We start from the raw sequence: 14,172 nt of genomic DNA on the forward strand, positions 1-14,172 counted from the left end.
CAGAACAGAGAAAAATCACCAGTTTCTTAGGTATTTGAAAGCAAATTTAGAGTTTCTCCCTTGGGCAATGCCACCATACCTGTGAGATACCCTTAGATTTGTTTTAAGTAGGGTAGGGCATGAATAAATCCCTAAATATTTTCTGCAAAATAATTTAGCTAACAAAGCTAAGAAACTAATGTGTTTTCTGTGACTGCAATTTGACTATTCTGTTATACTGAAGAAAAATGTCTAGCGTAGAGGATTTTGAGGGAAAAAAGAAATGAAGGTAACTTGAGAAAAAGTAATCCTGGCAGAAGCTCCAGAATTAGAATCATCAGTAAAAATTCTTGTCTTATACTCCCCTCACCCCCAGGCTAAATAGTTGTCTATTGAATTTTTCAAAAATACTTCATTTTACTGAATTAAGTTGGCCTCTATATCAGTGGTTCCCAAACTTTTTTGGCCTAACGCCCCCTTTCCAAAAAAGATATTACTTAGCCCCCTGGAAATTAATTTTTTTTTTAATTTTAATAGCAATTAATAGGAAAGATAAATGCACCTGTGGCCATCACTACCCCCTGAATTGCTGCAGCACCTACTTTGGGAATCACTGCTCTTATATGAATAGATGAATCTATTTATTTTAGTCCAGTTAGTATATAGGATCTAAATTAGATCCTACCAGCAAGCTTGTGGCTTGATGCCCATTTGTAAACAAGTTATTGTCTCACTCTGATATGCTAGTACAGATTAGAATGTGGATGTCCAATATTTAAATAAATATAAGGTTTTATTCTTAGATAAAACATTTGGGAAACCAATTCAGGAGTAATTGGAATGCTCATTGTTTTGTTTTGGATTTTTTTTCCCCCTGCAAATGGAGTCTATAATTTGAATACAAATTCAGTTATAGACCAGTTATTTTATTTTGTTTTGAAGTTAGAAGTGCTTTCTTCAAGTAATATACAATAGCTGGATAGTGATTTAAGCTCCTCTGCTATATGCAAAAGCACCAGTGCTGGATCCTGGGAGAGATACAAAAGGTAAATGAAGATATTTTCTAATTTTAAGGGATTTAAAATCAAATGGTGATAAGAAGGGGGCACAGATAACTTTAATACAAACATAGAATATGATGAGTACATCAGAAAGATAGAAAGTACTAAGAGAGTTGAAGATTTAGCAAAAATTTCCTGGAAGTAACATTTGAATCTTGAGGCTTTTAATGGATGGTAGGATTTCATCAAGTGGAAATGAGTATGAAAGACATGTGAGGTGTAGGCAACAGAAAACAGGATATTTTCCTGGATCAGTGAGACCACATGGCTCAGAACCTCATGCTAAATAGACTAAGAAATATAAGGACATGAATTTAGTATACATCAAATTCTATTGTTTAAAGAGAGTTCAGGATTATCATAAAATTGTCATAGGATAGCTTTGTAATGAGTACTCCTTTATTTTGGCCATCCTTTGAATGGGGGGGAATACAATAGAATAAATAGTTTTAGAACCCCAAACTTATAAGGTACTATGCTAGTCACTATGGGAAATACAAATAAATTTAAGATAATTCTTGCCCTCTGAGAGTTTACTTTCTCACTCTTGGGAGTCAGAAGGGTTTTAATTTTTGCCATTTTATCTCTTATCTGGGGCAAATCATTTTACCTCTCTGAAATTCAGCTTTCTTAGCCTATTAAATGATAGTTGGATTATGGTCTCTAAGGATCTTTATATTTCTTAAGAATTCTGATTCTATTATTCAAGTTGAGACAAGATCATATATGTATGAAAAGTTAACAAAATATTTAAGTCCAAGGTAATAATCCAGTAATCTTACATTTTAGAATTTGAAGGTCATAAGGTCATGAGATAATCTGGCCCAAATGTATTTCTTTCAGACAATTGTTATTTCTAATTTTCAGAGGAGGAAATTAAATCCCAGATAGGTTAATGACTTGCCTTGAGGTCATAGAGATTTTTAGTAGCAGTTACAACTAGAATCCAGGTCTCATGATTACCCAGACAGGGCTTTTTCCCACTATACTACTTTCCTATAAGAAAAAGATGAAGGATAGTTAGTTGTTTAAAAATAGTTTTAAAAGTGAATGCTAATTTGGCCTTCAACATTTCCTATAAAGTAGAAAAGTAAATAATACAATAGAAAATTAGTAGTAGTAATGAAGGGCTACCTTGGTTTTTGAGAAAACATTTAGTCAATAAATATTTATTAAGCATCTACTATGCCAGGCATTGTGCTAGCACTGAGGTTATAAAAAAATCAAAAGATGGGAGCAGCTGGGTGGCTCAATGGATTGAGAGTCAGACCCAGAGACAGGAGGTCCTGGGTTCAAATTTGGCCTCACACACTTCCTAGCTTTGTGACTCTGGGCAAGTCACTTAACACCCTCATTGCCTAGCCCTTACCACTCTCCTGCCTTAGATCCAATACCCAGTGTTGATTCTAAGAAGGTAAGGGTTTAAAACAAACAAAATGAAAAAAAAAATCAAAAGAAATATTGTCCTTATCCTCAAGGAGCTTACAATCTAATGGAGGAGGCAACATGCAAAGAAATATGTTCAAACAAGCCACGGGATGAATACAAGATTATTCAAAAAGGGAAGGGGTTCTGGATTTAAGAAGGGTAGGAAAAGGCTTCCTGTAGAATATGTGTTTTTAGTTGGGACTTAAAGGAAATCAGGGTAGCCAGTAAATGGAGATAAGGCAAATCATTCCAGGCATGGGGGACAGCCAGAGAAAATGTTCATAGCTAGGATATGGTCTTATTTGTGGAATAGTTAAGAGGCCAGTGTCACTGGATCAACAAGCCCATGTTAGGAGAGTAATCTCTTAGAAGACTGCAAAGGTCAGAGGGGGCTGGATTACTGAGTAAGGGAGATGATACAATTTGGCCTACACTTTAAGAAAAATCACTCTGGTGGCCAGATAGAGTTAGGATTAGACTGGGGAAGAGTCTCAGGATAGATCAACTTATCAGCAGGCTCTTGCAAAAGGTATTTTTGTATATTTCAGTGAGTGGAGGACCTACTAAGCATCTAGACAAGCCTTTAAAGGCAGAATGTACCCTATATTGATGAATAACTGACTACTGCCTTTCAGGGGACTCCTGTCAATATAATACATATCTAAGACAGATATTCCTTCTCACTTCAGTATGCCAAAATCTTATCTGAGTATTTTATTTATCAATGTCTGTCTAGATCTATGTGATCTATAAATAATTTATTATGCTGTGGTTAACTAGATGTTAAGCCTCTGAGCTAGGCTAGTCACAGTAAATGATTAACACTATTTGTCCAACTTTAGGCTTGTGCTCCACTAGTATAGCCTTTGAAATCCCAGAATCAGCCAAAATGTCAACATCACTCCATATCCCATCAGTCCAAAACAACATTTATATAGCATTTTAAAATTTGCAAAGCACTTTACATTTATCATTTAATTTGATTCCCACTACAACCCTGTGAAGTTGCTGAAATCTCCATTTTATAGAGGAGGAAACTGAGGTTTAAGAGTTAAGTGATTTGCCCATGGTCATAAAACTAGTAAGTGTCAGAAAAACAGGATTCAAATTTAGTTCTGACTCCCAAGGCCAGACTATCCACTCAACCCCCTAGCATTAGATATATAATAATGTAGACTGAAACAAGAAGTGATAGAAAATTCTTCCACAAAATGCCTTTTGAAATAAGAGCAGAGTGTCATGGGATTCACTAATTACAACTTCACACCAGTGACTCAACAGATAACTTTTGAGCTTTGGCTGCAGTAGCTTTTATCCTTTTATTTCATCAATAGCTTAGTTTGAACCCTTCCACACATACTCACACCATCCTTACTGAGGGAAGAGCATCAGACTTGCCTAGACCTATGAGGACATGGCTCAGCAATTATAGAAGAATGGGAGATCCTGCAGTGATGAGCTGCCTTGAAAGGAGTAGGTTTTCATGCTGATGATGGAAGCATGGGGGGGAGTAGAAATTCAGCTTCAGTCCTCTCTAGAATTTTCACAAGAGAGGGGGATCTAGTAAAAACCAGCTCAAAGGGTTTGTAAAGGTAGAAATAGGTAGCAATAGGATGGGGAAGGGTCAAACAGTGAAGATGTCTTAATATAACATTAATTAGAGGAGGATAAATATCAAGAAGGCCAGAGAAGAATGGGGACAAATTATTGAGACTTTTAATAAAGAAAAAGAAAAAATGAGTAACTACAAAAGGACCCAACCCAATGAATAATTATTTAGTTAAGCAGAACCATCTAATAAAAAGGAAAGCAGGACAAATTCTGTGAGACACCTCCTAGAAGTAATGGAACACAATAGGAAGGCAGAATGGTTCAAAAGAGAAATTTTTTTTTTAAATGAAATCAGAATGAGAGGAGAAACTAATAATAAGACAAGAATAAAAAATCTAGGACATATGGCATAGAATCTCTCCAAAAACAAAAATTGCTCTGAAAAAAGAGTAATAGATTTGAAACCTTAAATGTATAAAACTGACTGAAGAAATTTGGAATATAACAGTAGGGACCTGCACACAGACTAGATCTGGAAACCAAATGCTGCTTTAGCCTCCATTCCAAATAAGGAACTCGGGGAGACAGGAGAAGTCCAAAACTATAAGCCAGAGAATCCCATTGCTGCCCAGGAGAGTGGGGAGAGGGAATGATAACACAAATGCTTCTAACTCGCCAACATCAAATTCTGGCACTTCAAAATAACTGGCAGCCAGCATGATGTAGTGCAAGTAGAAAATTCAAGTAAATCTCAGGCAACTTAAGACTCCATAAATGTGTGTGATTTTACAAAAAGCCATTTTGAACTATGGTTTTAAAAAAAAAAAACTCCTATATAGTTAATCATTTTAATAATGCTGTCCCAATCTCAAACTATGGAGCCTCTTTAATTAAAGAGCAGGAGAGGAACTGGTGATGAACCATTTGTTGTGGCAAAATGAAGTTCAAATTTTCCAAAAGGAATGGTTGTCTCTTGTAAGAAATGGCAACCTATCTTTGTAAATGTCTAGATTTCACATTTCCTAAGCAAATCCGCAGACATAGCCCCATTCCTACATAGCAGGTGATGTTTTGTTTAGTGGAAGTATTCTGAAAAGCTGTGATGGGGAAAGAAATAATCCCTCTCCTTTGGAAATAATGTAAATAATTTTGTTATAAATTATTTCTGACATTTATTGTAAAAAAATGGACCAGTGAATAAAGAGAATCTAAGGGTTTGTATGACATGGAATCCAAATGCTCTAAATAAATGTTATTGTTTAAACAAACAAAAAAAAGCTGACCTTTAAGACAGGAGGTGAAGAAATAATTTAAGAGTTTTTGAAGTCTCCAGGAATGCACCAGAATTTAAAAGTCTATATACCATACTAGAAAAAATAACAAAGTTAACTGCCTGGAAAGTATTAAAAATGACAAGACGATGCTGAAAGTGATAGATCACCAATAGAGAGATACCTCAAGTTTAAATCAACAGGGAATATGATTAAACTTTTTTTAATGTCAAATATTATAGATAACCAAAAGAAAGACTTTTAGCTATCAAACAAAATTAACTCAAAGAGGTCAGAGGTCTACTACCTGATAAATAAAATTCTGATAAGCCATTGAAAAATGTTCCAAAAAGTAAAGTTGAATGGGATATACTCTAAAATAACATTCTGCAAATCTTAGCATGGTCATCACTGAAACTTCAACACAGAGAAGTTTTTGGATCGATTCCTCCAAAAGAAATCAGGAGAGTAGCTTATCTGACATGCAAACACTTCAACTGAAAAACAAAAAAATGAGTACACTTAAGGCAGAAAAAAAATACAAACAACTGTTAGCTTCTAGAGCAGAGATCCTTCACCTAGGGTCCACAAACTTGGCACCTTTGTGTGTATATGTATGTATGTGTGTACATTACAAATATGTACATGAACAGTATTTTTTAATGTTTTCCTGTGTAATCCTGTATATTTCATGCTTTTAAAATATTTCAAGAAGGGCTTCAAAGGCTTCACTAAATTGGTAAAAGGGCCTGACACCACAAAGGTTAAGAATCGCTGCTCTATGGGAAGACAACACCTTTAAAAAAAAATTCACAACAGTTGGAAGCCAAAAAAGATTATCTAGAGAGAAGAGAAAAAGGCTAAAAGATTTAAGGAGATTTAAAAAGGAAGGAGAAATGAAGGGGAAGAATATGATTACAATGGGAAGAAAGTGCTTGGGATTTGGAGGCAGAGCAATGAAGTTTGAATCCCTTCTTTGCCGTTTATTGCCTGTGTGACCTCAAACAAATCATCTTTTGGCCTCATTTCCCTCATCTGTAAAATGATTGAGATGAATTTAGTGATCTCTAAGATCCGTAATAGCTGTAAATCTGTAGTCCAATCGATTTAATCTGAGATAGGAAATTATGATGTTAGGGTTTTAGTAAACTTTTTAAGGATTTACATCTAGGTCAACAGAATTCAGCTTTAAGTTGTACTGCTTTAATGCATCTGCAATCTTGTCAACATGGGCACTCTTCACCAGGGTAAATTGCAGACTATTCATACCATCTCATCCTGTGCAATTATGTTTTTCCATAAATTCTCTATAAAAAAAATATTTTGCATGCTAGTGGACTCTTTCTAGGTCCAGTTTTCCTATCCTAGGATACATGAACTTAAAATTTTTTTGATATTTCATTATAATTGTTTTCCTTTGTAATTCTGTGTGATTTATTTTATGCATTTAAAAATATTGTTCAGACACTCCACTAGACTGCCAAAGTGGTCCATGATACTCCAACTTGTTATCTTTTATGATTACCAATGTAACAATATTGGTGTTTATTGTCATTACATGATTGGCCTACTTCCATTTCCAATGAAATATACAACCTAATGGAGTCTTTTATGCCACTTCTTTTGCCCAAGCCATCATTGGTAATATGATATAGCTTACATGTCTTTCTTGTGTTTAATTTTTTTTTTAAACCCTTACCTTCTGTCTTAGAATCAACTAAGGCAGAAGAGGAGGGGTAAGGATTAGGCAACTGGGGTTAAGTGACTTATGCAGGGTCACACAGCTAGTAAGTATCTGAGGCCAGATTTAAACAGTGGGTGAGGTACCCAGCTGCCCCCATGAAATGTTTTTAAATGTAAAAAATAGTAAGATTGCCAAGGAAAACAATTATATTTAAATAGTTATTGAAATTGTTTTGTTTTATCTTTATTTATTTTAATAACATTTCTACATAAGTTTTCCAAAGTTATATGATTCATGTTGTCTCCCTCCCTTCTTCCCTCCTCCTTCCCTCCCTCCTCCCTCCCAAAGTTGATAAGCAATTCATTCTGGGTTATACATGTATTATACAGCAAAACATTTCTATATTATCCATTTTTGTAAGTAAATAATCTTATAAAACCAAAATCCCAAGTCATACACTCAAATAAACAAGTGATAAATCATATGTTTTCATTTGCATTTCTACTCCAATGGTTCTTTCTCTAGAGGCAGATAGCATTCTTTTCCATAAGTCCCTCAGAATTGTCCTGGATTATTTTATGATATTAGTAACAAAGTCTGTCTCATTTTATTGTTTCACAATATTTCAGTTACTGTGTATAATGTTCTCCTGGTTCTGCTCATTTCAGTCTGCATTAGATCACATAGCTATTTCCAGTTCTTTCCAAAATCATCCTGTTCATAATTCCTTATAGTACAATAGTATTCCATCATCATCATGTACCACATTTTGTTCACCATTCCCCAATTGAATATCCCTTTCATTTCCAATTCTTTGCTGCCACAAAAAGAGCAGTAATAAATATTTTTGTACAAAAAGGTTCTTTCCCATTTTTAAAAAAATCTCTTTGGGATACAGTCCTAGTAGTGGTATTGCTGGATCAAAAGGTATGCATTCTTTTATAATCCTTTAGGCGTAATTCCAAACTGCTCTCTAGAATGTTGAATCAATTCACAACTCTACCAGCAATGCATTAGTGTCCCAATTTTGCAATATTCCCTCCAACAATTTTTTTCCTTTACTGTCATATTGGCCAATCTGATAGATGTAAGGTGGTGCCTCAAAGTTGTTTTAATTTGCATTTCTCTAATTAGGAAGGATTTAGAACATTTTTTCATATGATTATTGATGGCTTTCGTTTCTTCATCTGAAAACTGCCTATTTATATCCTTTGACCATTTATCAATTAGGGAATGACTTGGATTCTTATAAATTTGACTTAATTCTTTATGTACTTGAGAGATGAGACCTTTATCAGAGGACTTTTTAATAAAAATTTTTTTCCCAGTTTACTTCCTTTCTAATCTTGGTTGCATTGGCTTTGTTTGTACAAAACCTTTTAAATTTAATATAATCAAGATTATTCATTTTACATCTTGCAGTGTTCTCTATCTCATTTGGTCATAAATTCTTCCTTTCTACATAGATCTGGCAAATAAACAATTCTATGTTTCTCTTTACTTATAATATCAGTCTTTGTGTTTAAAGCATATACTCCTTTTGACCTTATCTTGGTATAGGTGTGAGATATTGATCTAAACCTGATTTTTGCCATATTGTTTTCCAATTTTCCCAGCAGTTTTTGTCAAATAGTGAGTTACCACAAAAGCTGGGATCTTTAGGTTTATCAAACACTAGATTGCTAAGGTCATTTACCCCTAGTCTATTCCATTAATCCTTCTATTTCTTAGCCTGTACCAAATTACTTTGATGATTACTGCTTTATAGTACAGTTTTAAGGTCTGGTACTGCTGCTAGGTCACCATCCTTCATATTTTTTTCATTAGTTCCCTTGGTATTCTTGACCTTTTGTTCTTTCGGATGAATTATTTTTTCTAGTTCTGTAGTTATTTCATAGTTTGATAGGTATGGCACTGAATAAGTAAATTAATTGAGGTTGGATTGTCATTTTTATTATATTAGCTCAGCCATCCATGAGCAATTAATGTTTTTCCAATTGTTTAGATATAATTTTGTGTGAAAAGTATTTTGTAATTGTGGTCATATAATTCCTACATTTGTCTTGGCAAAGAGATTCCCAAATATTTTATATTGTCTAGTGATTTTAAATGGAGTCTCTTTCTAATTCTTGTTGCTGAGTTTTGTTGGAAATATATAAAAATGTTGATTTATGTGGATTTATTTTGCATCCTGCAACTTTGCTAAAGTTATTATTTCAACTAGTTTAGTTGATTTTCTAGGATACTCCAAGTATACTATCATATCATCTGCAAAGAGTGATAGTTTTGTTTCCTCATTGCCTACTTTAATTCCTTCAATTTCTTTTCTTCTCTAATTGCTAAAGCTAACATTGAGTACAATATTAAATAATAGTGGTGATGATAGGTATCCTTGCTTCACTCCTGATTTTATTGGGAAGCCTTCTAACTTATCCCCATTGCAGATGATACTTGCTGGTGGTCTTAAATAAATACTTAAAAATACTTTCCTTATTTTAAGGGAAAACCCATTTCTATGCTTTTCTATTGTTTTCAATAGGAATGGGTGTTGTGCTTTATTCAAAGGCTTTTTCTGCATCTATTGAGATAATCATGTGATTTTTAAAAATTTTTGATCTAGTTTTTCATTATTGACATAGTCAATTATGCTGATGGTTTTCCTAATATTAAACCAGCCTTGCATTCCTGGTATAAATCACATCTGGTCAGAGTGAATAATCCCTTATGATAGTCTCTTTGCTGGTATTTTATTTAAGTTTTTGCATCTATGTCCATTAAGGAGATTGGTCTATAAGTTATTGAAATTAAAAAAAAAGTTTACAGACCTCAGATTAAGAACTCCTGTCTTAATATAACATGTACAATATGCATTCCTTATTCCGTTGCATTTTAATAATGTTTTAGTATATTTTGGTTTGGCTCAAAAATTACAACCTAACAAAAATTAAAGCAAATTCCTTAAAAAGCATATTCCCCAAAGAAAGTTAAGCAAGGATGTGTCAACTTTCCACTTTTATAGTTTACCTAACAAGGGATGTAGGTTTTAAATCTGATATTTGGTACCAACATCATTGGTTGCCTTTACACATAGCTTTGCTGGCTGAGTAGGACTAGGTTCAAATTTCATCTCTGACCATGATTAGCTGAGTAGCCTCCAATAAGTTGTTGACATTTGCCGTGGTGGAAGAAGTTCCCCAAACTGAAGATCATGAAGTCACTCTGTATATTTTTCCTTTGGCTTTTCTTTCTTTACTCTGTATCATTTGATATAAGTATTCCCATGTTTTTCTGTAATCTTTATAGCCATTCTTCCTTATAATGCAGTAATATTACATGACATGCATATGCCACAGTTTCTTGGATGGCAATAGTGGGATTCAAACCCAAAGAGACTGCAGCCTTTAATTCAGCACCTTAAGACTATGGCAATATTTAGTTAGAAGATGGAGGATTGAGTTCTAGGAATAACTAAGAATATTTCTGACTGAAATACAAACGTCTAGGAACACCTAAGAGGTGCAGTGGTTAGATCATTGGGTCTGGAGGCAGGAACAGTTGAGATCAAATCAGGCCTTATATAACCAGCTGTGTGATCCTGGGCAAGTCACTTAACCCTGTTTGCCACAGTTTCCTCATCTATCAAATGAGCTGGAGAAGAAAATGGCAAACCAATCCACTCTTTACCGAGAAAAACTTTAATGGGCTTGAGAAGAGTCAGACAGGCCTGAACCATCACCATAATCAAGAGTGTTCCTATGAAATAAGGCGGGTAAGGTAGGTAGGAGTCAGAGTGTGAAAGACCTCAAGTACTTAGATGAGATTTTATTTTGTATTAGAGGCAGTGGGAAACCAGTGAAAATTTTTGAGCATGAGAGTGTCATGGCACCTTCTTCCTCAGGCAATTTTGGTTACTACGAGAGTAGAAAAACTGGAAACTAGAAGATCGATTACATTGATGCCAATTCAAGAGAGAAGTTATGAGTGTCTGAATTAGAGTGGCACATGAGTGGACCTAAAGGGATAGATGAGTGCTGATAAAGAGGTAGAAATGACAAGATTTGACCACTTGTTTTATGGAGGATACTAGTAAGAGAGAAGAAACAATGACTCAGAGGTTATCAACCTGAATCATTAGTAGAAAGATGGTAGAAATAATTTTTTGGCAATTGTTATCAGACATTTTGCCATTCAGTTCCTCTCCTTACTTCTTCCCCCTTTTCAAGAGGTAACTAGTCTGATAATGTTATACCAGTCCTGTCATGAAATATTTCCAAATCCCTCATGCCGGGAAAGAAGACACATATCACACATACAATTAAAAAAAAAACTCATTTAGGAAACAAAGTGAAAAATGGCATGCTTTGATCTTCAATCAGACTCCAACAGTTCCTTCTTTGACTGTGGATAGCATTTTTCATCATGAGTCCTGGGGTTTATCTTGGAAAATAAGAGTTTAGTCTTTCACAGTTGATCATTGTACATTTCTGTTACTCTAAAATATTCTAGGAGGAATTGTTCCACCAACAGATGATGCATAGGAGGAGTACAAGAGATTACAGTTGCGTGTAGAGATTTGTATTGTGATGACACTTAAATTTATGGGAGTAGATTAATCCAAACCCACGTTACTAGGTACATATTATGTGTAAGAAGAAGGGATGCTAAGACAAATGGAAAAATAGTCCCTGGCCTCAAGAAGCTTATATTTTGGGGAGCTATAAAATGTAAAGAGATGAATTGGAGAATGCTATGAAGAGTTATTGGCCAGTTTCCTCATTAAGCAGATAAATACATAAAAGTTAGAGAAGAGTGACCCCTAGGGAGATAACAAAACATTCTTCATCAGTGGTGGCACCTGAACTGAGCCTTGAAGGAAGTTAGAGATTCTAGAAGATAGAAATGAAGAAGTACATTCCGGGTTGGGGAGGGGAGGGGGACGACGACTGCTTGCTTGTACGAGGCTAGATCTGGCCCTGGAAAAATGACCATTCTACGACAGCAGGAGGTGGGGAATGACCCCTCGGAGAAGACGGAGGAATGGTGGGGAAAAAAAGAGCTGGGAGAAAGCTGTGTTCTAGAACCGAGGGAAGCAGTGGAGACAGCTATCATTTTAAAGTGGGTTTCCTAAGAAAACTCCAATATGGCAGCACTTTCATTAAGAGGGTTCTCTTCCTCCACCGCCACCACCGGGGAAAAAAAGCCAGTGTGGAGAGTATCCAAGAGTGCGGTCTCTTTCAGGTCCACACAAATCTCCCGCCCTCGCTAGACGCTTTTTTCCGGTTCCCATAATCCCTACGGGACTGCCCCCTCGGCCCCACCTCGGCTTCGGCACTCGCACCCCTGTATATCCTAGATGACTTCGGTCTTTCCGTGTGCACGTCACATTTCTCTTGGGACAGGCTGGGCTTTGCTTCTCTGGGACACCATGGGGTGCTGATGGGAGTCACGCGCGGCAGGGAGGGTGCCCTGACCCCGCAACAGCCCAGTTCGGGGCCGGCCTCCGGGGCGTGGGGGGGCGCTGTGCTCGGCGAGGACCGCCTCCAGCGGGGACCGCACCTAGCCGGAGGTCTCCGCGATGAGCTCCGATGTGGCCCTGCTGCTAGAGGCGGTCGACTTCGCCGCCAGGAAGCACAGCAAGCAGCGGCGGAAGGACCCGGAGAAGACACCGTACATCAATCACCCAATCGGTGGGTCCCGGATCGGGGCGGCGCCGCCGCTTCGGCCAGCTCAGCTTCGGCCTGACCTCTGTCTGCTCTGCTTTGCCCTGCAGGTGTGGCTCGCATCTTAACCCAAGAAGCAGAAGTTACGGACCTCCCAGTACTGCAGGTAACGGGGGCCCGGGGAAGGGGGAGGGGAGGCATTGCTCCCCTCGCCGCGGTCCCTAGCTCCCCAGAGTGCCTGCCCAGCAGAAGCGGGGGTTGCCCCTCGGCACAGCCACGTTTGTTCTTGTATCTCCAGGCCGCCTTGCTGCACGATACTGTGGAAGACACGGATACTACTTTAGAGGAGGTGGAGAAATATTTTGGGGCAGAGGTGAGAAACATCGTGGAAGAAGTGACAGATAACAAAGCACTATCCAAGCTAGAGCGAAAGCAGCTGCAGGTGAAGAACGCTGCACACAGCAGCCGGCAGGCCAAGCTGGTGAAACTTGCAGATAAACTGTACAATCTTCGAGACTTGAAGCGGTGCACCCCAGTCGGTAAATATATTCAGGAGACATATGGGTCAGAGAGGGACAGAAAACCCCTTCTGTGGGCACAGGCCAGTCACTTGACCAAGGAAAAGATTTTATTAATTTAATTGGCATTTCAAGTAGGGTTCTAACTTGACACAACATACTTTGTGTCTCCTTGACCTCTTATTGAAAAAAGTCATCCAAGGAGAGAGGTTCTTTTTAACAAGAATTGTAGCATTTTGGGATGACCATATATATCTGTGCCCTTATTACTTTATGCCATGGCCTACACCAGTCCTTCCATGGATATGAATGGCCTGGTGCAAAACCACATTTAACTAATTACTTATGGTCATGAAAACAACTCTTTCTATCACTCTGCAGGATGGTCTGAGCAGAGGGTTCAGGAGTACTTTGAGTGGGCAGCACAAGTGGTAAAGGGCCTTCAGGGCACAAGTCCCCAAATGGAAGAGGCACTGCAGCAACTCTTCCAAGAACGAGGCCTGTCACTGTGAGCAGCAGGGGGGAAACCAGAAATGCTGTCAAGAGTTTGGCCTAATTTAGGTCAAGAAGAGGATTCACCAATCAATTCTGAAATTTGTGTTTTGGGTTTGTTTTTATAATTTTGAAACCCATCTCAAAGCATATTGGTTCCTTTGATAAAAAAATTTACAAACGGGGAGATTCTTGCATTCTTCATGCTCCTCGAGTTAAATACTGATTTGTGGAAATCAGAATGCCTTTTATCCTTTATAATGTACAGTGATCTTGGAGATTGCACTCAGGTTCCCTTTGCTTCTTTCTAAATTGGGTTCACTGATAATAGTGGTGACATAAAAACTTTTTTTTGATTTACAAATTCAATAAAAATTAAAAAGGCCTGCAGAAATACTTATAATCTTTCCATACAGATGTACTTCCTGTTCATTGAAAGGGAATATGATATAGATTATAGAGGAAGGAGCCCTGGGTTTATAGGCAGAGGGCTTCATTTTGAACCTTAGTTGCCAGTACTTGTGGGAG

The 14,172-nt window shown here is 37.2% G+C and overlaps 1 protein-coding gene across 1 annotated transcript; it reads left to right on the forward strand.

The window, feature by feature from the left end:
• Positions 1-11,406: 11,406 nt before the first annotated feature.
• Positions 11,407-14,034, forward strand: HDDC3 (HD domain containing 3). Its single transcript, XM_044662497.1, has 4 exons — positions 11,407-12,661; positions 12,745-12,800; positions 12,933-13,173; positions 13,534-14,034. Exons 1-4 carry the CDS (start codon positions 12,550-12,552, stop codon positions 13,662-13,664), a joined length of 540 nt encoding a protein of 179 aa, XP_044518432.1. The 5' UTR covers positions 11,407-12,549; the 3' UTR covers positions 13,665-14,034.
• The last annotated feature ends 138 nt before the right edge of the window (positions 14,035-14,172 follow it).

The sequence above is a fragment of the Gracilinanus agilis genome, chromosome 2 (genome assembly GCF_016433145.1).
Source record: "Gracilinanus agilis isolate LMUSP501 chromosome 2, AgileGrace, whole genome shotgun sequence".
Taxonomy (NCBI): Eukaryota; Metazoa; Chordata; class Mammalia; order Didelphimorphia; family Didelphidae; genus Gracilinanus; species Gracilinanus agilis.